Genomic DNA, 25,962 nt, shown 5'->3' with positions numbered 1-25,962 from the left:
GGGAGTGCCTTGCTAAATAGGATAGCCACACCCCTAGAGTATGAGGAATAAATAGCGTGCAGTGCCCGCTGTATCCAGGGGCGGCGCAAGGCCAGAATCCTGCTGCCATCCATGTGTGTCTCTTGCAAGAAAAGGAGGTGAGGTTTGATTGACTTGAGATATTGGAACATCAGGGCCCGACAGAATTTGTCGTTGAGACGCCTGACATTCCAAGACACCAGCTCAACTATGGGCCCAGCCATGATAGAAGTCAATAAGGACAAGTAGCCTGTCCCAAACAAGGGGCAAAGCACCCCAGTACTGAAGACGCGCTCCGGGGAAATCCCAGCTCGAGCAGGCAGAGGAAAGATAAGAACCACTGCACTACCATTAGGCAGACCTCCACGTAAAACAAAACCCCCCTGCCACAGTGTAGAACTAAACCATAACACATACACGCAGCTTGATCCCATAACTCCTGAAAAAAACGGAGGACGTGCCCTCAAAGTCCCATATAGGTGGTCAACGCTCAAAAACTGAGAACCCCCCCCCCTCTCCCAGACCACCAGAAGAAAAGAAAAGCATGAAAAGAGTAAAAAAGTACAGTTCAGTAAAAAAGAGTCAGTAGAAAAAATGTCCACTAGCACGCACAAAAGGGGCCAGTAAGCAGAAAAAAAAATGAGGAGTCCTAAAATCGATCCACTTGAGTTCCATGCGCATTCAACAAGGACATAAGGGCTGAGTGAGGATTTCAGTGCAGCTGTTGCCCTCAAGGGAGAGGGGACAGAGCCTAAGGGCTGACTAGGTAAAAGCTAAGTAAGATAAGGGTTTAAACAGGAGTGAAAGGAAAGGGTAAGAACAAATTCAGGTACCATCCCACAGCATCCAGCTCAGCAGACAGTGAGGATAACTCGGACAGCAGGTAGTAATCAGGCGGCAGCTCCCAGGGTATCAATCCAGTCACTAGCATCCGAAAGGGGTCTAAAAAAAAACGCTCTGTGCCTTGATGGGCCACATTCAGCCTACTGGGATACAGCATGTTGTACTTGATGTTCTTGTCCCGCAGGCGGCGTCTCACATCATTGAAGGATCTGCAACGTTTCTGCACCTCCACAGAAAAATCCGGGAAAGAAAAATCCGGGAACAGCATCACCCTGGTGTTTTCATAGGGCAGCTCCGCATGCTTCCGGGCATCGGCCAGGATCAGGTCCTGGTCTCGGTAGTTGAGCAGCCGGACAAGTAATGGTCTAGGTGGGGTGCCGAAAGGGCGTTTGCTCGTGGGAACCCAGTGTTATGTGGCGGGAAATTGGTCAACTGCAGGAGCCATTTGAAAAAGTCCTCTGCAAATGCTTCAGGGTGAGAGCCCTCCACCCCTTCCGGCAGGCCCCCCACGCAGACATTGTTGCGTCGCTGCCGGTTCTCAGCGTCATCCACCTTATGGGTGAGCGTGATGACTAGAGACTGCAGTTCTGCATTCTGGGCCGTGTGGGAGCCTTGGCGGTCCTGCACCTCACCTATCCACCCCTCCGCCTCGGTACAGGTCATGTCTAATGAGTGTACACTCTGAGGCCACATTGTCTATGCGAATCATCAGGGACGCTTTACAGCCTTTTATGGCCGCCAGGATGGGTGCCTTTGCCTCCGCATTCACCTCCGCTGGAACTGGGGAGCCTTGCTCCGGTATAAGGGAGCCAGGGGGAGAAGACATCCCTGCCGAGGCCTCCGAGCTGCGTCCTGCTCCCGCGGCGTGTGAGACAGGCAAGATGGCGCCGGGGGGAGCACATGACCCGCCCCTTTCCCGGGCCTGGAGTTTTAGCGTACTTACCCTTGCTCTTGGCCGACATGATAGCGGAGCGCGCAGGATCCAGGAGATAAGATGAAGCCAGCCAGCTGATCAGTGAACACAGAATCGCCCTGATTTAGGAGGATGGAGATGGATTAACACGGAGCTCAGCAGCAGCGCCTCTGTCCCGGCCACGCCCCATTCACTGAATCCTTATCGTTTAAAACAAAAAATTATTTAAGGCTATTTCTCATCATGGACAGATATTTCTCCTGAGAAAGAATAAAAGTAGTGTTTCAAAATAGTGTTTAGTGTGTGGATGGCCTGGATTGATTTCAAGTGTGATTGGTGCATGATCAGACCACGTGACGTTTTGAATGCGGCAATCAGTGATCTGTGGCAGGAGAAATCTGTCTGTGACAAAATAGTCTATTCTAGAGCATGTTTAATGAACATGTGAAAAGATCGTACAGGTTTTCTGAGAAGATGGTGTTTAAAATAGTTCTGGTCTTAGGACCCTTTTTTGGAGGTGTCCATAACAGGCTCCATCAGTGCGTTGAAGTCTCTGCAAATAATGAGGCAACCTTGCTGTATTTTCCATGCTTTCTTGATGACTTTCCGGATAAACTAATGAGGGTTTTTGTTGGGGGCATCTAAATTGACAATTGTTTTTCTATAGATGCTACCAAAATTATGTATCCTCATTGGTTGTCTGTTCTAAGGTCTGTTTGGAAGGAAACAGTGTCCTTAATTGCTGTGATTACACAATTTTTTTCCTGCTGTTAGATACAAATATTTGCAGGAATTTATGGTGGTAAATTTGGGTGATTTATCCAATGGGAAATGGGATTCCTTGATGCAGATGATGTTGCTACCAAATTTCATAATATCCGACCATAGAGCTCTCTATTTGTATGGGCTATTGAGGCCCTTTACATTCAGTGACATAAGCTTAAGATTCATTGTAAGTGTATAAAGGAATGCTGAGAAGTGATAATGGAATTACATAAAAAGGAACAATTAGGATTTCAGTGTAGTTATATTTTTCCTCCAGTAGGTGGAGGTATTGACCCATGTAATCAGCATAAGAAAGGAAAAAAGGTAAGCCATTTAACTGAACCGTAAGAAAATAAGAAAAAAAAAAAACTTGTACTAATTATTGGGTTAAGGGAATAAAACACGAGTCCGAGAACTGGTTCATCATCCCTGAATGCTCATTAATAAATCAACCTATGACTCCTTAATACTGCATTAACATGAGCTGTATGAAAATAGAGATGGATTTCTTTAGATTGGGAATTAGTCACCTATGGCTTGTTTGCCATTCTTGAGGGATTTTCGAGGTGTGGATTTATCCAGTAAGTCGTTCCCATTGTTGGGGAAAAAGGCCCCATGAGCGTAGGATTTTCAGACCTTGTTCCATGTTAGTGATCTAATATGAAGTGCCTTTATGGTCTACAATGTGTATTTTTGTGGGGAACCCCCACTTGTAAATTATACTGTGGTTTCGTAGGATCTTGGTAATTGAGTTAAGGTTTTTGTGAACCAGTATCGTCGATTGTGAGAGATCGGAGTATAGAGTGATTCCTGCATAGGTATCTGGAAGAGAAGAGTGACGGATTGCGTATTGCATCAGTTGTTCTTTCACACTGTAAAAATGAACTCTGGCTATGACGTCTCTTGGCTATCTCTCTGGGATGTGTGGCGGTTTAGGTAATCTGTGCACTCTATCGATTTCCAATTTTTGTTGTGGAATTGTAGGGACTAGTTCCGAGATCATTCCCTTAAAGCGTTATAGATCTGACTGTTCTTTGTTTTCATGGATACCACTGAACTTCACTTTATTATGTCTGGACCTATCTTCTAGGTCCGTCACTTTCATTCTAAATTGCTTGACCTCATCCTCTAAATAAAAGTTAGAATTGACTAATTTGTTGCGTACAACAGTAAAATTGCACATTTTGTTTTCCACCTAGTCCACTCTTTCTCCGATTGGGTCTATCTCCTTTTTTGATTTTTGCATAAAGTTTATCATGTCATGTTGCAGTGCACCTCTTAAAGCCATTACCATATCTTTGATTGTTGAATCAAGAATAGGTTGCCCTGCTGTAGGGATTGCATTTAATTTTTCATCATAAGGATTATTCTCTAATGGGCAGTTGTCATGTAAAGATGTATTTACGTTACCCTCAGCGGAGGAAAGCCTTCTCCTCTGCTTATCTGGGCTGGTAACATCAGCATGAATAGCATTACTGAACTGCTCCTGCTGCTCAGATTATATCCCTTCTCTCTCGTGCAGCCTGCTGTCCTGTGCTGGATTGAGGGGAGGAGGCGGCCCCATATTTTTTCTGGGTGTCCCAGCCAGACTGTGGAATGCTCCTAACTTGTGGGGAGCCTCTCTGGATTTTAACTTCCCCATCATTCTCCTTTGTTTCCCGCAGCTGTACTGTGCTTGCCTGTGTGTTCAGGGCTGACAAGTCGCTTTGGAAGTCACTCATGGAGGTCCGTGGTCTTGGAGCTCTCACATTGCAGGCATCTCCTTCTGTGGCTGGCCACACCCCCCACAATTTTTTACATTTCTAAAATGGGCCTGTTTATTTAGCAGTAACTTTGCCTTTATGTAAAGTGAAACTTTAGTTAAAAAGTCGAAATGTGTAAGCAGAAAGGTTTTTTATCGCTGAAGCACACTGTGTGTCTTCCCCAAAAAGCTATTCTCGCATTCCTGCTTGCATGCGCAGCTCAGTGTATAATTCCGACATCTGCAAGTTGCTAGGATGAATAAACTCCCGTATGCATATGTAGGAGTTATGCCATTATAGCCTCGCCAACCAATGTGGCCAAGGAAACTGCACTTGGAAAAAGCCAGGGAGAATATCTCGGTGCCAGCAATGAAATTCAAAGGCGATGTATTAGAGTGGAGGGGAGTATAGTTTTGCTTTAAAGGATACGTTTACCTTTCTGAACATGTTACATTTTACACCTATATTTAGAGTGTGACATGTAACATGTTTAGCATCAGACCCCTCTCTCCCCCCCAAACCCTCCTGCCGCGTTGTGGCTGTGAGCCGGGGATCTTTTACTTCTGTACTCGCTGCCACAATTCAAAGAGAGCGTGGCTGTGCGGGCCCTGTAAATCAATGAACTAAAAGTACCAGTAGCCTTTGCAGCATTCCGCTTGTAGTTCTCAATGAACTACCACAATGCTGTGGTAGTTAATTGATTCTTCCTGTCAGTGTAAAACTGCCTGCCCATATGATGTACGGACAGACAGCTTACATTACCAGTCTGCAGGAGACCTGCAAGGCATCAGCGATCTGCTGATCACTGGTGCAATGCTTTCCAGGCTCCTAAAAAAAAAATTAATGCATATTTTCTTTTTCTTTTTTTTTTTAACCTGCAAAAAAATGGACATTTGTTATTTTTTGTTAAAAAGTGAACGTATCCTTTTAAGATAACTAAATATTGCCCTAAGGCTTTTTTTCTTTTTGGTGATATTGTCTGGCAAAAATAATTTTAATTTAATCAGTGCTAGTTTAAAAAAAAAAGTGTTACTGTAGATAAGCAGATTATTTATATTATTTGTATTCTATAATGTGTCCTGTTAAAAAAAAAAAAAAAAAAATGATTCTAGTACTAAGCTTTGCAAAGTTTTTTACAAATGCTTTTTCTCTCTCGTTCATTGACGGACGCAGTCCTCTGATGCATATCAGTAGGGTAATATGGCTCCCTACAGGAGTAGGACACTAGACAAAGAATTTCTGGCAACGCCTATGGGCAGTCCCTGGGGGGTATACCCTCTCTCTTCCTGCATAGGATGTCAGTTTTTATCTGCCTAGTAAGGAGTAAGGACCTAGTTCCTTGCTGGGATCTTTGGTCCTGGCATGGGAGTATTTTTTTTTTATGTAGCATTTTTTTTTTAGCTAGTCTTTTTTTCTCCGGAACGATTTTCCTGTGAGATCTTCAAGCAATTATGCCGGGCTGGGCGACAGACTGGACCCCCATATCCAGTGTTCACCCCAGTCTGGCCAGGGAGTGCGTGCAGGCCTTAGCTCTGCGCTGGGTCGGCCGCAAAATAGTCCCACTGGACGGGGACTGGCCCTGCGAGTTAAAAGTCTCGCCAGGACACCCACGACATGGTCCAGGCTTATGTCGCAGCGTTTCTATTTGGCCGACAGCCCCCCTACTCCGGTGGCGTGGGGTCCTATCATGAGATGGTGCCCGCCTGTGTTCCCGGTATGGTGAGTAAACGTTCCCCCCCTGGTGGATTTTGGGGTGGACGCGGGCCCTCTCTCTGGGATGGTCAGACCCTCACACTCCTGGGTTTCCCTCTGTCCTGCTGTGACCCCCCCCTCCTTGCCCCCACCCCCCTACCCCCCACCACCATTACCACTGCCCCCCCCGCGGGGGTCTATTCTGGGCCTACCTATGGCTGGAGCCTGGTGTGCAGGCCACAATTAGGGGCTGGGGGGGGGGGGTGCGCTGTGCGAAAGGGAGGGGCCTCAATTAGACCCTCCAGGGCTAGATGAGGTATTAAGGCTGGCGTGGGGGTCCGATTGCTGCGCTGGCCGCGCTCTGCTGCCATTTTGTTGTAGCCTGTATCTGCAAGTATGGAGGCGGACATCTTAGGGGGGTTCGGCCATTTTGCGGTGGATTTTTTTCTGGGAAGGCCCGTGGGTGTGCCTGGAGGCGTTTTTCGGGGGAGGAGCCCCTCTCTTTAGCCCAGGAAGCTTCTGGCTCAGGTTTCCTTTCCTGAGCCTCCGCTGACACGTGCAGACATCCTGAAGATTGCTGCATTCCAAGGACAGTGAGCATGGGCCTGACATCCGGGGGGGGGGGGGGTGCTGTGGGGACGTTCCCTTTTCTTAAAAAAAATAAAAAATTCCCAAAAGTTGCTGGCGGGTCCTATTAGTGCAACATGGACCCCTCAGACCATGTGTCCCCACCTGATCCCCTTACGGAGACCGCAGGGCCCTCCGGGTCGCAACTGTCCACTGATGCGATTTCAGCTGTCCTGGAAGCTTTTGTGTCCCGGGTGGAGGTGGTCTTTAGAGGGCGGGGTGCGCAGAAGCAACCCCTTCCCACCCCTGCCTCCTCTAATGTCTCGGACTCTGAGTCTGACCCAGCCACCGCAGACACGGGTACCCCGGGCCGAGTCGGGTACCCCGCACCATGCCTCCTCTGATAGTGAGGATGAGCCTTCTGCTGCACAGGGTAAGGCGCGGGTGGCTGAATTCATTGTTTCGGTGCGTGAAACCCTAAAATTGGAGGATGCATCTGTCGTCGCTCCTGGGGGGCGGTTGCCTTCGGCACCCATAAACCTCCGAGGGTGGAAAAGTCTTTTCCCTTCCCCGCTTATTTTGCTGGCCTGCTCTCCAAAGAATGGGAGCGGCGGACACGTTCTCCCGGGGTGTCTAGGCGGTTTACCAGGCGCTACCCTTTTGAGGAGTCTCTGGTGAAGAAATGGTAGGTGCCCCCTAAGGTGGATCCCCCAATTTCCAGACTTAACAAGGCTACCGTGATTCCAGTGGAATATTATCCGTCCTTTAAGGACTCAGAGGATAGGAAGGCGGAGGCTGTGGCCCGCAACATGTAGGCTATGGCGGGGACTGCGCTACGACCTGCCTTTGCTTCGGCCCTGGTCATCCAAACGGCGAATGAATGGGCGAAGCTGCTACACCGTGATGCGGAGGGCCAGCCTGTCCCTCCTGAATTTGGGGAGCTGTTGGACCAGATGGTGCAGGCGCTGCAGTATGCTTGCGATGCTACGCTGGACATTGCTTCCCTTTTGGGAATGTTTTCGGTGGTGGTCATGAGGCGTATGCTCTGGCTAAAGTGTTGGTCTGCGGATCAGGATTCTAAGAAGACCTTGACGAAACTCCCCTTTCAAGGGGAACGTCTGTTTGGGGCTACCCTGAACGACATTATTAAAGGTGTTAAGAGTGCTTTTCTCCCACAGGCTTCCTGGGGTAAAGACTCTCGCCGTAGGCGGGGTCCGTCCTTTTCGGCTCACAGGAAGTATTCTCGTCCCTCAGGGGCAGCCAAAAAGGCTAAGCCCCTCAAGGCTCCCGCGGGTGCCTCCAAGCGGCCCTGGTTTGGGAAACCGAAGTCTGGTTCCGCCAGGCCTGCGGAGAAGGCCCCGTCGGCCTGAAGGTGCGCCCTCACTCGTGACTGGGGTGGGGGGACACCTTTGCCAGTTCTCGGATGTGTGGCTGGCCTGGATCCCAGACAAATGGGTCCCGGAGGTTGTGCGGTCCGGGTACAAGATCGAGTTTCGATCCGTTCCTCCGGTCAGGTTTTTCCCTTCCAATGTCTGCCTGTCCCCGGATCGCTTGCGAGCGGGCTATGGGGCAGTGCAGGACTTGCTACAGCAAGGAGTGATAGTGTCTGTTCCGCACGCGGAGCGTTTTCACGGGTTTTATTCCAACCTGTTCACGGTTCCCAAGAAGGAGGACAAGGCTTCTCCGATCCTGGACCTAAAGGCTCTGAAGGTGTTCGTGCGGGCTCAAAAGTTCAAGATGGAGACCATTCGCACGGTGGTGGCCTCCCTAAATCAGGGGGACTTTCTGGTCTCAATAGCCATCAAGGATGCCTACCTTCACATTCCAATCTGTGCTGCTCACCAAAGATTTCTCCGTTTTGCCGTGGGAGAAGACCACTATCAGTTTGTGGCGTTACCCTTTGGTCGCGCCTCTGCTCCTCTGGTCTTCACAAAGGTATTGGCCCCGGTCCTGGCACTGTTGTGACAGCAGGGGATATCGGTCCTGGGCTACCTGGACGATCTGATTCTCTGTGCGGAGTCCCCTGCGTTGCTGACGGAAAATTTGGGGGTCACCATGTGTACTCCGGAGGAGTTTGGTTGGGTTGTGAACCTCCAAAAGTCGTCTCTGACTCCTTCCATGAAACTGGTTTATCTGGGCGTGACCCTGGACTCGTCCTTTGCCATGGTGTTTCTTCCTCTGGAAAAACTCTGGAAGATCCGGTCGGCGGTTCGTTTGTTGATGTCCAACGACCGACTGTCCCTTCGAACCTGTATGAGAGTATTGGGACTGTTGGTGTCTTCCTTCGAGGCGGTCCTATTCGTTCAGTTCCACACAAGGGTTCTTCTCAAGTGGAACAAACGCCCGAATTCTCTGGATTCTCAGATTCGGTTAAGCCACAGTACCAGAGAGTCCCTAGTCTGGTGGCTTTGGTCCCCGCTGCTTCGGTCGGGAAAATCCTTTCTCCCTATATACTGGACGGTTGTCGCCACGGATGCGAGTCTGTCCGGATGGGGGGGGAGTCCTCGATCAGGACTCGGCACAGGGAGTCTGGTCCCTGGAGGAATCTCGATTGCCGATCAATGTCCTGGAGCTGAGAGCGATCCGGCTTTGCCTGACACACTGGACCAACCGCCTGGAGGGTTGTTCAGTGCGCATTTAATCGGACAATGCCACGGCCGTGGCTTACGTCAATCACCAAGGGGGCACCAAGAGTGTCCTTGCGGCCCTGGAAGTTGCGGACATTCTACTTGGGTGAAGCGCCATGTTCCAGCTCTCTCCGCGGTACACATTCCGGGAATGCAGAATTGGCAAGCGGATTACCTCAGCCGCCAGGCCTTGAATGCAGGGGAGTGATCCCTGCATCCAGAGGTGTTTTACCAGTCGTGCCTTCGCTGGGGCACTCCGGACGTGGATCTGTTGGCGTCTCGAATCAATAGGAAGGTACAGCGGTTTGTGGCCTGCTCCCGGGACCCTCTGGCAGACGCCGCAGATGCGCTGGTGGCCCCCTGGGGCTGGTACCGGCTGATGGATGCCTTTTCTCCTCTCAAGTTGCTGCCAAGACTTCTTCGCAGGATAAAGGCGGAAGGGATTCCGGTCATTCTTGTGGCTCCGGACTGGCCTTGTCGTGCTTGGTACGCCGACCTGGTCAGGCTTATCGCAGACGCCCCGTGGAGACTTCCTCTCAGGGAGGATCTACTGTCTCAGGGGCCAATCTTCCATCCTGCTTTACAATCGCTGGCTTTGACGGCTTGGCTGTTAAAAGCCAGGTGCTGAAGGACAGGGGTTTAGTTACTTCAGTTATTCCCATTCTGCTAAACCCGAGGAAGGTGTCTTCCAGGAAGAATTATCGTACGTGGAAGTCGTACATTGCGTGGTGTTCCTCCCTTGGGACCCACCCGCGCTCTTATTCGGTGGCTCAGATCTTGGCTTTCCTTCAACGGGGTGTTGATCAAAAGTTGGCCTTGAGTACTATTAAGGGTCAGGTCTCAGCCTTGGCTATTTTCTTCCAGAGGCCGTTGGCCGCCCATTCCCTGGTGCATAGTTTCGTCCAGGGGGTGCGACATTTGGTACCTCCGATGCGACCTCTGCTACCGCCATGGGATCTTAATTTGGTGCTGTCGGTTCTCCACAGGCCTCCCTTTGAGAATATTCGGGAGGTCCCCCTGCTTACCCTGTCTCAGAAGGTGGCCTTCTTGGTGGCTTTCACTTATGCGTGCAGGTTGTCGGAACTGGTGGCGATGTCCTGTTGTTCTCCCTATTTGGTGGTTCATAAGGACAAGGTGGTCCTTCGGCCGGATCCGACTTTCCCGCCGTAAGTTGGTTTCCAGTTTTCACCTGAATGAGGACATCGTGTTACCTTCCTTGTGTTCTAAGCCTGAACATCGAGTCTTTTTGCAAGTCTGACTCGCTCTTTGTGCTCACGGATGGCCCGAAGACAGGGCTGCCTGCATCTGCTGCGACTATTTCCAGATGGATCAGACAGACAGTGGTGCAGGCTTATTCCATTAAGGGTCAGGTTCTTTCCTTCCCTGTCAAGGCGCATTCTACTCGGGCGCTTAGTGCTTCTTGGGCCTTTCGCCATCAGGCGTCTGTGCTTCAGGTGTGCAAGGCGGCGACTTGGTCGCCTGTTCACACCTTTACTAAATTTTATAAGGTGGACGTGGTGGCATCTGCGGATGCCACTTTTGGCCGCAAGGTTTTGCAGGCCGCGGTTTAGGGGACCCTTTGGCCTTCCTTGAGGGTGTTTTTCTGTTTGTTTTCAGGTAGACCTCATCTGGTTGTTCTGATGAGTCCTGTTTTGCGTGGTTGGCCATGTTGGCCTTGGGGACTGTTTTTTTCTTTGTTCTGCTGTTCCCTCCCCTCATTTTGGTACTGCTTTGGGACGTCCCTCAATGAATGATAGAGAAAACTGGATTTTTGACTTACCGTAAAATCCTTTTCTCTTAGGTTCATTGACGGACGCAGTACCCCCCCCCCTCTAATTTTTTTAGTGAGTTGGTGTGCTTTTCTCTGGCACTGCTTTGGTACAAAACTGACATCCTAAGCAGGAAGAGAGAGGGTATACCCCCAGGTACTGCCCATAGGCTTAGCCAGAAATTCTTTCTGCCTAGTGTCCTACTCCTGTAGGGGCGGTATTACCCTACTGATATGCATCAGAGGACTGCGTCCGTCAATTAACCTAAGAGAAAAGGATTTTACGGTAAGTCAAAAATCCAGGTTTTTTTTTTCCTATTTTGCAGTTGATGCAACTCTAGGAAAAAAAAAAAGATAAATAATTTAAAAAAAAAAAAAGGTTAAATATCCTTGGTTAGAAAAATAAAAATAAAATAAAAAGAATATTATTATTAATAATAATAATAATTTAGCTCAGGGGACATGGGGAAGAAGTTAATTAGAGCGGATTCGGTCCCTTATGAAACTGCCCGCAGTAGTTAAATGTATTCTGGGAAACCAATACCCTCCCCAGTGGGAACATGCTTTTTTTTCTGTGCTTGCCCCTTTTCCAACATGTCCTTGCATGCTCGGCTCTGCACCCCACACCACCATTTTAAAAAAAAAAAGTCATCAATGAACGACTTCTTCTTGTTCTTTTCTGCCTCACCAATGATGGCGCGACAGAACTGGTGCTTGTGCCATAGATCTGGGGCAGATTGTTATTGAACAATAACAAGCTGTCCCAGATCTCTGTGCGGTATGTGATCAGGCAGATTATTGTTCAATAAAATGCTGCCTGAAATCTTGTACTGCGCATGAAATTAAAGGTGATCCATCAGCAAGGCACTGGTAACTTAGCCTTCCAAGGGTACACCTGTGAAGTCGGGGCAATGTCGCAAGTGTCTCCTGAAAACCAGGGAGTGCCTGAGAAAAAAAAAATGAAAAAGTGTGTACATAAAAAAAAAAAAAAAAAAGTTATTAAGGACAAACAATCACAGAAGTGTAACGTGAACCATTATGTATATAACCATTTCCCCCCTGATGATGTCATTCTGACAAAACATGCTTTAGCGTGGTTTGCAGCGACCCTGGAGAGAGGCTCCTGCTGGGCTGAAGAAACATTTAGATGTATACAGCAGTTTTTTTAAGCAGCAGCACCACTTGGGTTTAAAGCAATGCATGTGTTTTTTTCTTTTCATTCATGTGAGTGCACTTAATTTTGTGTTTTTAATAAAAATATAATAATGAGCACTATGTCCGTTCTGTTTCAGCTGAGTACTAGTTAAACCTATATTATTTGAGACACTGGCTGTTGGATTGATCAAGTGGAGGACTTGTGTATAATGGTGATATCCCTGTGAGCAGTCCAGCTGAGTCTATGCAGATCTTGGTTACAATAAGCCTGGAAGAGTGGTTTACATGAAAGCACTATATAACCTTTGTAGTGGGGTTCATGATACTCTGTGTCTGAATAATGTTTATAAACACTGTGTCAGGCCAGTTTTTTGATTGCAGCAGCTAAAAAACCTACTTTTTCACTTATGTTTACTGATGGGCACAGCTCCATGTCTTCTAGACTATTGGGCTTATGCTGCTCTCTCTTCAGGAGTAGGACTAGGCGGAAACCTTTTTGGTTACGCCCCTGAGGCAGTCCTAGAGGGTATAGCATCACTTCCTGCTATAGGACTTCATTTTTTTCTGCCTAGGAGTAAGGACCTGGCTCTCTGCTGGGATCTGTAGTCCTGGCATTTTTTCCTTTTTAAATTATTTTTTTTTTTACTTTTCTTTATTATTTTTGTTTCTGTGTGAACTACAATCAACCTGTTCCTGTGTGAACTACAGTCAACTGCCGGACTGGGCGACGCACTGGATATCCTAGTTCCTTATGGTCTTCCCAGTCTGGCCTGCGAGCGCGACCCAACTATTAGCTCCATGCTAGGTTGGCCACGACAAAGCCCCACTGGACGAGGGCTCACCGGCGAGTGAAACACCTCGCGAGGTCGCATAGCCCTGATCATGCTAGCAGTCACAGTGTACCTCGTGCAGCATGCCCAGTCCAAGTTAGTGTGGTGGACTGCTGGCGGGAGTAGTGCCCGCCTAATATCGTGGTAAGTAGTGTCCCCCCTCCTTTCTTAGGTAGGCCCCCTCACCTTTTTTTTCCCCATCTCTACAGCAGGGTTCCCTCCGCGTAAGTTGCCCTCACCTGCCCCCTCCCCCCCTTAGCCCCTTTTGGGGGCACGGGTGTATTTGGGTAGGGGGGCTTTTCTGGTATTGGGCCGGAGAGTGGTGGGTGCTGCTGTCGGTCCCCCTTTTTGGGGGTGCCGGTACCTGGGTTCTGTGGGGGGGGGGTTCCCTGAGGGGTCCACTCCTGGTGGATGCCTTTTCTCTGGGGTCCCAGGTCCCTTGCAGCACCGCCATTTTTCTGTGGATGCTGCATTCCCAGCTTCGGCGGCCATGTTTGTATAGTCCAGTGGCCGGCCATGTTTTGGGTTTGCCATAGAGAATAACAGCGGCCATTTTCTTGTAGTCTGAGTGCGGTGATATACTGCTGGGGCCTCTAGTGTCACTTCCTCTGCCATCGTAGTGTGGCAGGCTGTTTGGTGCTCTCCAGCTCTGGGGCGGTGAGTCCCTGGGGGTATACAATCCTACCTCTGCTATACAGCGCAGTGGGTACGCTTTTGTGCGCAGCTCCGATTAGCCCCTTGTTGACAATGGAGCCTCTGGAGCATGTATCACTACCTGACCCACTCCTGGAAGCTGCGGATCCCTCTGGGTCTCAGTCTGCCCTGGCAGCCATGATGGCAGCTTTGCAGTCACTTGTATCTAAGGTAAATATGGCCCTGCAAAGGAGGCCTACCAAGAAGTGCCCCCTGCCTTCACCTGTATCCTTTGACTCCTCAGAGTCTGAGTTGGATTTGACTGCCGCGGATGAGAGTCAGCCCACTGGGTCTACGTTTACGCACGCTGAGTGATCTAACAGTGAGGATGAGTCCTCCTCTGAAGCCACGCATGAAAAAGTGCTGGTGGAGGCCCCAATTGTGTCAGTGCGGGAAACTTTAAAGTTGGAGGACACAGCTGATGCTGTGTCGAAGGTGCCGGTGCAGTTTGGCACCCGCAAATCTTCCAAGGGGACCAAGGTGTTCCCCTTCCCTGTCTATTTTGACAAGATTGTCACTAGTCAGTGGGGTTCCCCAAAATGCATGGTTGGAATACCTAAGCGCTTCGCTAGGGGATATCCCTTTGAGCAATCTCTCCTGAAGAAACTCACAGTCCCACCGTCGGTGGACTCTCAGGTTTCCAGGTTAAATAAGGCTACGCTTTTGCCGGTGGAGGATTCTCCATCTTTTAAGGATCCTGTGGACAAGAGCCCTGAGGCTCTGGTCCGGTATCTTTTCATCCGTGGCTGGTTTAATGTTGTGGCCGGTGTTTGCTATCACCTTGGTATTCCAGACCTTAACGGAATGGGCAAAAGATTTACACCAGGATCTGGAAGGGAGTCAACACCCTCCCGAGCTGGCGGATCAGTTGATCCAGGGGTTACAGTACATTTGTGATGCATCCTTGGCTGGCAGGGTATCTGTGACGGCGGTGATTCTTCGCCGCATGATATGGTTGAAGCACTGGTTGGCCGACCAGGCTTCTAAAATTTTGCTGACTGATCTACCTTTTGTAGGTGACTGTTCGGGGGCCTCTATGGAAGAAATCATTAAGGGCCTCACGGGAGGTAAGAGTACATTACTTCTAGGTTGTTAAGGAAAGGAACCTCATCGTAAATGTGGTCCTTACTTCTCGGCTCATAAGCGGGCCTTTCATCCGTCTGGATCACAGGAAAAGAGTTTGAGAGCCACCCGTAGCTTTGCGGGAGGCTCCAAGAGACCCTGGAATGGTAAGTCAAAAGCGGGCACTTCTGGTTCGGAGAACAAGCCTTCCCCAGCCTGAAGGGGCGCCCTCACCCACGTCTGGGGTGGGGGGACGTCTTTGCCTTTTTCCAGATCCGTGGACCTTGCTCATTCAGGACAGATGGGTCCACGAGTTGATTTGGTTTGGTTGCAAGATCGAGTTTTGGTCCTTGCCTGAGGCAACGTTCTTTCCTTACAACTTGTGCCTGTCTCACGATCGGCTACAGGGCCTCTACGGGGCAGTGCAGGACCTGTTAGCACAAGGTGTCATTGTGCCGATTCCAGAGTCGGAACATTTTGAAGGTTTTTATTCAAATCTGTTTACAGGAGGGAAGGCAAGGTTTGTCCTATCTTGGATCTCAAGGCTCTGAACCACTTTGTGCGGATTCAGAAATTTTGGATGGAGTCCATCCACACGATAGTAGCTTTCCTTCATCAAGGGATCTTCTGGCTTCTTTCGATCTCAAGGATGCTTACCTTCATATTCGGCCATCAGCGTTTTTTTCGTTTTGCCGTGGGCGAGGAGCATTATCAATTTGTTGCATTACCTTTTGGTCTCGCCTCAGCTCCTCAGGTTTTCACAAAGGTTTTGGCCTCAGTTCTGGCCTTGCTACAGCAGAAATAACAAAAAAGAGAACAGACCATCAGGCCTGAAAAGCCCCCTCATGGACTAGATAGACAACCACCTTTCTTAAAATAGTCAGCATACTGACCAAGAAACCCCAATAGCAATATACCTTACACCATGTGAGCTGTCTATATCATGACAAGCTATGTTAGATATCAGGCATATATATATTTGTTACTGCATATAAATTATAATGCCTTCTCTTAATCTTGAGATGTAATAGCAGCAATATACTCACATTTAATTCCTTTTGACATTATAGCGTTGTGAGGGTATTGGTATACACCAGCCCCGGGTCCTTGTGACACAACACAGTCTCACTGGCCTGTGCACCGCATCACGCGGTCTTGACAATATCCCTTTCAGTACAGGGACCTGTTACCTCTACGTACAAGCAGTACCCATTCGTCTGCTCTTTTAGCTAATATTGGCTGGTATTTCTATATGCTATTACTCTTATAGAGTACTGTAATGTATATATGCACATGGCAGTATATAGGATGCATTTACTATATTTTGACACATTGTATTTATACTATATTGTCTTACTCAGATATAAGTGTGAATTGGGAGGCAGCCTCTGAAGGACGTTACAGCATTAAGTCCGAAACATGTTAGGCGTCATCCATATCCCATCACCATTCTTTGATATGTATAACCAATTTTATGTATTTTGTACACGTCTAGTGTCTCTATATCAGGGACACAAATTTGCATTGTGTATGTTTCTCTTTTTTAAATCATTTGACAATACAATTTGTACTATTTTAAGAAAGGTGGTTGTCCATCTAGTCCATGCAGCAGAAAGGGATCGTGGTACTGGGTTACCTGGACGATCTGCTTCTGCGTGCAGAGTCTTCCTCTGCTCTAGAAGCCAACTTGGACATTGGGCAAAGGGAGATTCTGTCCAAATGGAACAAGGATCCATTGTTACTGGACAATCTGATCCTGTTGAGTCAGGGGGTTCGAGGGATTCTGTTATGGTGGCTCAGCTCCCCGGCACTTTGTCTGGGAAAATTCTTTCTTCCCTTGTATTGGACAGTAATCACCACGGATGCCAGTCTGTCCGGGTGGGGAGCTGCCTTGGGAGTGTACTCGGCCCAAGGTATTTGGACTTGAGGAGTCCAGTCATACGATTAACATCCTGGAGATTTGGGCGATCAGGCTTTGTCTGTCTCAATGGACAGATCGTCTGCAGGGATGCTTTGTGAGAATACAATCAGCCAATGCTACAGCTGTGGCATATGTCAATCATCAAGGGGGCACAAGGAGTGCCCTGGCGGCCCCGGGAAGTGGCCGGTATCTTGAGGTGGGCAGAACTATATGTTCCGGCCCTCTTAGCTGTGCACATTACCGGGGTAGAGAATTGGCAAGGGGACTATCTCAGTCGGTAGACGTTGGATCTGGGAGAATGGTCTCTTCATTCGGAGGGGTTTCATCAACTGTGCCTTGGGTTGGGGACCCCTGATGTGGACCTGTTGGCCTCTTTTCTAAACAGGAAGGTGCAGAGCTGTGATTGCAGCGCTGCTTAAAACTAATTAATATTGATATCAAAAAAATCTTTGAATGTATAAAAGATCAAAAACTTTATAGAAAAATCATAAAGTGCTGTTGAATCAATACATATATAAAAATATAAATAAATGTCCGTTAATTCATCATTGCGATGTGGTGAATCCTTCCACTTAAAATCATACAAGTGCTTGAGTGCTCGGTCTGTGCTTTATTCGGGGTCTCCCCCTTTGGTTATCTACTCACCGCCAAGTAGTTGTTTTCAGGCATGTAAGAGTTGTTGTACACTGCTTCTCCACTTAGTATGCGATCATTACTGTAGGGTAAAGATCCATCCCCGATTTCCTCATAAAAGAAAGTCGATCATGGTGAAGATCGTTTTTATAAAGCATTTATTGAGGTAAAACAGTGGGGTTTATACTCACAAACATATTAAAACACATGCAGAAATACACAGGACGGCTCGGCGGCTAGCTGCTCCCACAGCATACAATCCACCGGCCGGAGGTCACGTGGTACTCGCTCGACCAATCGCTAGACGAGTTTCGCTTTATCTCCAACAGACCAGACCTGTCTGCTCCACACTGTGTGCCACAGTGTGGAGCAGACAGGTCTGGTCTGTTGGAGATAAAGCGAAACTCGTCTAGCGATTGGTCGAGCGAGTACCACGTGACCTCCGGCCGGTGGATTGTATGCTGTGGGAGCAGCTAGCCGCCGAGCCGTCCTGTGTATTTCTGCATGTGTTTTAATATGTTTGTGAGTATAAACCCCACTGTTTTACCTCAATAAATGCTTTATAAAAACGATCTTCACCATGATCGGCTTTCTTTTATGAGGAAATCGGGGATGGATCTTTACCCTACAGTAATGATCGCATACTAAGTGGAGAAGCAGTGTACAACAACTCTTGCATGCCTGAAAACAACTACTTGGCGGTGAGTAGATAACCAAAGGGGGAGACCCCGAATAAAGCACAGACCGAGCACTCAAGCACTTGTATGATTTTAAGTGGAAGGATTCACCACATCGCAATGATGAATTTAACGGACATTTATTTATATTTTTATATATGTATTGATTCAACAGCACTTTATGATTTTTCTATGAAGTTTTTGATCTTTTATGCATTCAAAGATTTTTTTTAATATCAATATTAATTAGTTTTAAGCAGCGCTGCAATCACAGTTTTACAATTCTAAAAGAGCACCAGCACTTTTTCACTGCAGCTAGCAGCTTTAAATATTAGCACATTTATCAGCACATATTTGGCACACCAGCACTTTACCCATAAGCGCGGGGTCCCCACAGTTTAACAGGAAGGTGCAGAGGTTTGTGTTCAGGTCTCGGGATCATCTGCCCGATGCCGCAGACGCCCTCATTGCCCCTTGGGGTCAGTATCATCTGATTTACGCCTTTCCTCCAATACAACTTCTGTCGAGACTGCTACACAGAATCAAGGTAGAAGGGATGCCAGTCATTTGGATGGCACCAGACTGGCCTCGTCAGTCTTGGTATGCAGGCCTGGTAAGGCTGGTAGCAGACGTCCCTTGGAAACTTTCTCTAAGGGGAGATCTTCCATCCTGCTTTAATGGCTTGGCTATTGAAAGTCAGGTGCTGAAGGACAGAGGGCTGTCCGAGTCAGTGATTCCTACGCTGATAAAAGCTAGGAAATCTACTTCCAGGAAGGTCTATCATAGAGTTTTTGGAAGGCTTACATTACTTGGAGTGAGTCTCGGGGGGTTTCTCCCCGTTCCTTTTCTGCGTCTTGCCCGTTGGAGTTTCTACAACCAGGTGAAAATCAATGTTTGGCTCTGGGCACCATCAAGGGTCAGATTTCTGCTTTGGCTATATTTTTCCAAAGGCCGTTGGCGGCAAAATCTTTGGTTCACACTTTTTGTGCAGGGAGTTTGCCATCTGGCTCCTCCGCTGCGATACCTGGTGCCTCCGTGGGATCTCAATTTGGTACTGTCGGTGCTTCAAAAGCCTCCCTTTGAAAATATTCGAGAACCTCCTCTGCTCACTCTGTCGCAGAAGGTGGCCTTTTTAGTCACTATTACTTCCGCACGTCGGGTGTTGGAGTTGGCTGCGTTGCCCTGTCGGTCGTTTTACCTGGTGATTCATAGGGACAAAGTGGTGTTGTGACCCTGTCAGGTGTTCCTTCCTAAGGTTGTCTCGGGGTTTCATTTGAATGAAGATATTGTGTTACCGTCCTTATGTCCTAAACCAAAACATCCTAAGGAAAATGCTTTACATTCCTTAGATGTGGTCAGGGCGATTCGGGTGTACCTGGCGGTGACTAAGGCGATTCGGAAATTTGATTCATTGTTTGTTCTTACAGATGGACATCATAATGGGCAGGCCGCATCTGCTGTGACCATTTCCAAGTAGATCAGGCAGATGGTGGTGCAGGCCTATTCATTTAAGTGTTAGGTTCCTCCTTTCCCTGTTGAGGCTCATTCTACGAGGGTGCTCAGTGCCTCCTGGGCCTTCCATCATCAGGTGTCAGGGGTTCATGTGTGCAAGGTGGCTATGTGGTCGTCTGTACACATATTCACAAAATTTTATAAGGTGGATGTACTTGAATCTTTGGCTGTGGTGTTTTGCCGCAAGGTTTTGCAGGCTGCGGTTGCAGAGGCTTCCACTTCGAGGGTGTAATTTTTTCCTGGTGGTGAGCTCCAGTTGTTCCTGGTTGGCTATGTTTGCCTTGTTGGAAATTCTACGTATTGCTGTGTTTTTTTTTTCCACCCTTCATGTTGACATTGCTTTGGGACACCCCAATGGTCTAGAAGACATGGCGCTGTGTCCGTCAGTGAACGAAAGAGAAAACTGGATTTTTGTCTTACCGAGTCCTTTTCTCTGAGGTTCACTGATGGACACAGCACCCGCCCCTCTGTTGGGTTGAGTTATGTGTTCTTCTGACACTGTTACAAACTGAAGTCCTATAGCAGGAAGTGATGGTATACCCTCTGGGACTGCCTCAGGGGGGTAACCAAAAAGGTTTCCGCCTAGTCCTACTCCTAGATCATCATAAGCCCAATGGTCTAGAACAGTGGTCCTCAACCCTGGCCTACAGGGCCCACTAACAGGCCAGATTTTAGGTATTACCTTGGGGAGATGCAGACTAGAGTACTGCAATCACTAAGCAGCAAATGATATCACCTGGGATGTATTTCAGTTATCTTTAAAATCTGGCCTGTTAGTGGGCCCTGTAGGCCAGGGTTGAGGACCACTGGTCTAGAAGACATGGAGCTGTGTCAGTCAGTAAACATCAGAGAAAAGGATTTTACGGTAATACAAAAATCCAGTTATTTGCACAGCAGAATTGTAGGTAAATGGATGAGGGGAGTGAGCTCTATTTACTTCAGTTAAGTTTTTCTTGGGTGTTTTCGCCCGGTGCCCACAAATGGTTATACATTAAACTGCTGAAATTAATTGAAATGCTCATTGTGGACAAATAAAAAAAGTGTTTACTTTTTCCAATTACCTTTTTAATATACCAGGCAGAGCTGAAGACTAGAAAAGCAGCAGAGTCTCTGCGAGGCTCAGTGGAAAAATACAATGCTGTACGAAAAGAGTTTGAGGAGAAGATGCTGCAGTCTGCACAGGTAAGTAATTTTTTTGATAATAAAGTGAAAAGTAAAGATAATTATGAATAGTAAGCATAAAAGGGATATTTAACTTGTCTTCTTGGCACCTGCAGATACCTGCTGGAGCCACCATGCAAACCTTAGATTTGGGAAGAATGTGCACGCCACCTTTCTTAAAGAAATGTTTCAATTGCAAATAAAGTGAAGTGAAGTGTATATACCAACTTTGATGATTTTTTGCAAGAGGTTCTTTAGGTGCCTTACTGTTTACAGGGCATGTCAGCCCAAAAAACAATCTTTTTTGGGTGAGGCCCTGCTATGTGCCATATAGGTTATTTTTGAAACAGTGAATGGATCCTGGTTACTGAATGAGGCTGTGGTGGCCCATTTACCTATAGCATACCGGAATATAATAGAAAACATATACTTCTCTAGGTCGGGCTAGGCATGCCCACAATGTGGCTAAAGATCAATAAAATATAGTAAAGTAAAAAATTTCCTCTATTGTAAAATCCTCCAAACAATACAAGCAGTAGGGGTGAGACTTCTAACATTTCTTCTAAGCGAAATGGAGCTTGCTCATAGAGAATTTAGCTACATGCAAATTGGAGTCTTTTTCTCTTGCTTAGTGATTGTAAATGTAATATATGAAGAGTACAACCTGTAGGTTGTGCAGGTGCTAAGGCTAAGGCAGTAATTATGGTGCTAAGGCAGTAATTATGTCCTTTAACTTGAAACTTTATTTAGGGATACAGAAACATACAGAGATACTGCAAAGTAACACATTTTACGCCATTAAAGTGATGGTAAAGGAGAAGTATGGGCTTGCATACTCACCTCCATGGTGAAGCATCCATCTGATGATGCAGCCTGCTCTAAGACTAATAACTGAGTGATCACGACTGCTAATCACTCAGTTCTCAGTCTGCTCAGAGCTGAGAGCAGTGACTCTCAGTCTCCCCTCTCTGATCTGCCCCTCCAATGCTCGTTGGAGCACCTGGCTGGGGAATGGGGCGGGAGCAGCTTGCTCCGGCTCTTAGCCACACTCAGGCATCTGGTGAATCCCAACAATATGGTCAGGATCTTTCCAGAGCTTGGAGTGGTCTTTTGCTTGCTGTCAGCTGATTCTGGGTCACAGTAGAGCAAAAGTAAGTGCAATTCTAACATGGTTTATTGGGGAATGTTTATTTTCTGGTTTTCATAGTGTTAGGCAAAAAATGTTAAGGGTTTAATACTACTTTATGCTTTAAAAAATAAACCTAAAAGCTGATTGGTTGCCATGCACAGCTGCTTAAGATTCTTACTGCTTCAGTTTTTATAAATTCCCCTCATTTGGCTTTACATCAGATTGATAATTTCTATTATTACCAACCTTCTCTTTCCCCTCTTGTGTTGCTTTTCATCAACTGTATTGACTGCCTTTTATAGTTTTGTAAAAACTATTTATTTTTTTTGCAATTGTGGTTGCATAGTTTGAAGAAAATACATAAAGTTTGAGATCAAATCAATGTATGTTTCCACTTTTGCTGTCAAATTTGAGAAAGCCCCATTTTCTCTATCGTCCATTGACAGGCACAGCTCTATATCTTCTTAGACCATTGGGTTATGCTCCTCCCATCAGGAATATGACACAAGGCAGCTTTACCACGTCCATAGGGCTGTCCCTGCAGGCATAACCCCACACACGCTACAACAGCTTCTAGTTTGTTTCTGCCTAGTATAGGAGTAGGACCTAGTTCCCTGCTGGGACTTTGGTCTTCGCTATAAAAAAGGAAATTTTTGTTATGTGTAATTTTTATTTACTCGTTAGAGTTCCAGGATAACTACAAGCAACAGCCGGCTGAGGTTTTCGGACTGGATAATCTAGATCCTTATGGTCTCCCAGCCTGGCCAGCGAGTGTGAGCAGGTTATAGTCCAGGACTAGGCCTCGCCACGACAGAGCCCCGATGGATTGGAGCGAGCCTGCGAGTGGACTGTCTCGCTGTTATATGACGACCTGGAACGCCCTGAGTCGCAACGTATCCCCTGGCTGGCAGCACCCCCACCCCAGGTGGGAGGTGGTCTGTTCGGAGTAGCGCCCACCTGGTACCGTGGTATGGTGAGTAATGCTGCCCCCTCAAACCTCTAGCAGTCTCGGGGGTGGACGTGGGCCCTCTCCTGGGAATGGTCGAACCCTCGGGAGATCCCTCGGTTCCCCTGGCCTCTCGGACATACCAGGCCCCCTCAGTTATTCCCCTCCCTTCCCCTAGTAGGTTCCTACTTTGGGGGATAGCGGTGCTGCGGCGTTCCTGCATGGGGGGGGGGGGGGGCTGTCCTGATGGGGTCTTTTGTTAGGGACCTTCCGATGCCACTTGTCTGGGACCCCCCCTTGGGGTCCGGGAGACCGCATTGGGGCTGCAATTTTGCTATAGATTGGTGCTCATTATTTTCCATTGACAATGTATGGGCAGCCATTTTCTGTTCCCCATAGGAATGCATAGGACGGCCATTTTCTTGTAGTCCAGATCACTGGACAGACAGCAGGCATGGCACATTTGATCTAGAAATGACCCAGCCATTTTTTTCTGTTTCGATTTCCTGTGTCAGAACGTTTTTACTTTCTGTTTCACAGAACGCTCTAGCAGGCCTCCTGAGCGTTTGGGTAATGTTTTTGGGGTCCCCTGTAGGTTTTCCTTACTTACACTATCAGATTGTACTGGATTGGGATTTGTGATACCGCTAGTGCGGCGTTGGGATCGCGATTTGCAATCTTTTTAAAGTGACACTGCATTATTTTTAATCAGTGAAAAATGGAGTCCCAGGACAATGTTTCACCTACAGACCCCCTCACTGTCGCTGCGGGACCCTCTAGGTCGCAGTCTCTGTCTGCTTTTACAGCAGTCCTGGAAAGTCTGGTGTCAAAGGTAGATTTTGTGTTCAAAATATTGATACCCACAAATGTCCGCTGTCTTCACCTCCATCAGTAGTATCCTCAGATTCTGAGGCAGATATGGCTGGCTTGGATGCTCCCCATCCTGATGGCTCGGTGTCCTCGCATTCAGATGGAAAGAGGGCCTGTCCTCTTCAACCGTTGCACGGGAACGCACATTGGTGGAGGCACTCATAGTTTCCGTGCGGTAAACTTTAAAAATGGCAGATGATTCTACAGCGTCAGGTACGCAGGTGTCTTTTGGCTCCTGCAAAGCCCAGAAGTAAGGCAAGGTGTTTCCTTGTCAGTAGCTTTTTGACGATATTGTAAATGAACAATTGCGGTGCATCAAGCACATGCTTGTGGTGCCCAAGCACTTTAAACGCCGTTATCCCTTTGCGGAGGCGGTTTCCACTTTGAATACGTCTACTGTGGTTCCGGTGGAGGAATTCCCAGCTTTTACAGACCCCGTGGATAGACGGGTGGAGTGTCTGTCCCGCCATCTACATGTGTTGGCGGGTTTCATACTAAAACCAATCTTTGTGAACATTCTGATGTCTCAGACGGTCACTGAATGGGTGAAGTAACTTAAAGCGGTTGTAAACCCAAAAACACAAAAAAAAAAAAACCTGCAAGACAAAGGCATAATGAGCTACTATGCATCGCATACTAGCTCATTATGTATTACTTACCTTAGAACGAAGCCCTGACACGGACCCCCGGACATCGCTGTGGGCGCTGCCATGATCCCTCGGCCTCTCTTCCGGGTTCGGCGGCTCCGGCGCTGTGATTGGCCAGAGCCGCAATGACGTCACTCCCGTGCATACGTGCGGGAGTGATTTTCCGGCAACCTCCCGGCAAGGGAAGCTGAAGGTCCGCCGGACCTTCAGAGCGCATGCGCCGCTCTTGTGAGCGGCTGCATGCACTGCAAATATCTCCTAAACCGTGTCGGTTTAGGAGATATTAATTGTACCTACAGGTAAGCCTTCTTATAGGCTTACCTGTAGGTAAAAGTAAAAAAAAGCGGGATACTACCGCTTTAAGCGGAACTTAGAATTTGAACAGATTCCCCTGGCGCTGATCGAGCTCCTGGAACAGATGGCTCAAGCCCTTGTGTTCATGTGTGATGCGTCCTTGGATGTGGCCCCCCTAGTGGCCAGGGTGTCTGCAGTGGGGATTGCCATTAGCGCATTGTGTGGTTAAAAAGCTGGTCATCGGACCAGGCTTCGAAGAAGGCCTTGACTGACCTTCCCTTTATGTGAGAAAGGCTGTTTGCATCTTCTCTGGATGAACTGATCATAGGGCTTACGGGTGGGAAGAGTACTCTTCTCCCTCAATCCTCTAAAGGCAAGGTGCCACGTCATAGGCGGGGGACTTCCTTCTCTGCTCATGGGTGGCTTTTTTGTACCTCCGGGTCGCAAGAAAAAGGAAAGCCATTCAGGTCTTCTGGGGGTTCCAAGAAGCCATGGTCAGGTAAATCAAAGACCGGCCAGTCCGGTTCTGCAGACAAATCCTTGTTTTCATGAAGGGGTGCCCTCACACGCTTCTGGGGTTGGGGGACGTCTTAGCTTCTTTCCGGAACCATGGACTTCCCTGATTCAGAACAAATGGTTTCACAAACTGATCCGATCAGGTTACAAGATTGAATTCCGGTCTCGACCATCGGACAGGTTCTTCCTATCCAATCTGCATCTGTCTCCAGACCGGTTAAGGGATCTACGAGAGGCGGTACAAGATCTGCTTGCACAAAGGGTGATAGTGCCGATTCCCCCTCAGGAACGCTTTCAAGGGATTTTTTTCAAACCTGTTTACTGTGCCCAGAAAAGAAGGCAAGGTGCGTCCAATCCTGGATCTCAAGGCTCTGAACCGCTTTGTGCGGGTACAGAAGTTTTGAATGTAATCCATCCTCATGGTAGTGGGGTCCCTACACCAGGGAGACTTCTTAGCCTCCATAGATATCAAGGACGCATATCTACACATCCCAATCTATGCTGCGCACCAGCGTTTTTTTCTTTGCCGTAGCAGAGGAGCATTATGAATCTGTGGCATTACCCTTTGGTCTCGCCTCCGCTCCCAGGGTTTTTTTACCAAGGTACTGGCCCCGGTGTTTGCATTGCTGCGCCAACTGGGTATTGTGGTACTGGGGTATCTGGAAATCTTCTATTGAGAGCAGACTCTCATTCAGCCCTGTTAGCCGATCTGTCGATCACTGTCAGAACCCTGCAAGAGTTCGGGTGAAATATCAATTTCAAGAAATCCGCCCGATAGCTTTACTGAGACTGGATTATCTGGGCCTGACTCTGGATTCTGCTTTGGCGAGAGTCTTTCTTCCCCTGGACAAGCTGCAGAAGTTTCAGGGGGCAATTTGGTCGCTGTTGGCAAATAATCTGTTCTCTCTGCGGATTTGCATGCGGGCCTTTGGTCTGATCATAATACGGATTTAATGCACATTTAGGCTTTAATTTATATCA

General features: G+C 47.9%; 1 protein-coding gene across 7 annotated transcripts in view; it reads left to right on the top strand.

Annotated features, from left to right (window-relative positions):
* FCHO1 (FCH and mu domain containing endocytic adaptor 1) overlaps positions 1–25,962 on the top strand; it is a 507,107-nt gene that overhangs the window by 218,173 nt on the left and 262,972 nt on the right. For all 7 annotated transcript variants that reach the window (XM_082267054.1, XM_082267048.1, XM_082267051.1 and 4 more), the window contains one exon: positions 20,496–20,600. In XM_082267054.1, the coding sequence (XP_082123180.1) occupies positions 20,496–20,600 (105 nt within the window). The remainder of the gene's footprint in view (positions 1–20,495; positions 20,601–25,962) is intronic.

Source organism: Pelophylax lessonae (genome assembly GCF_965119305.1).
Source record: "Pelophylax lessonae genome assembly, chromosome: 1".
In the NCBI taxonomy this organism is placed as follows: Eukaryota; Metazoa; Chordata; class Amphibia; order Anura; family Ranidae; genus Pelophylax; species Pelophylax lessonae.
This window is presented reverse-complemented; position numbering and strand designations above follow the sequence as displayed.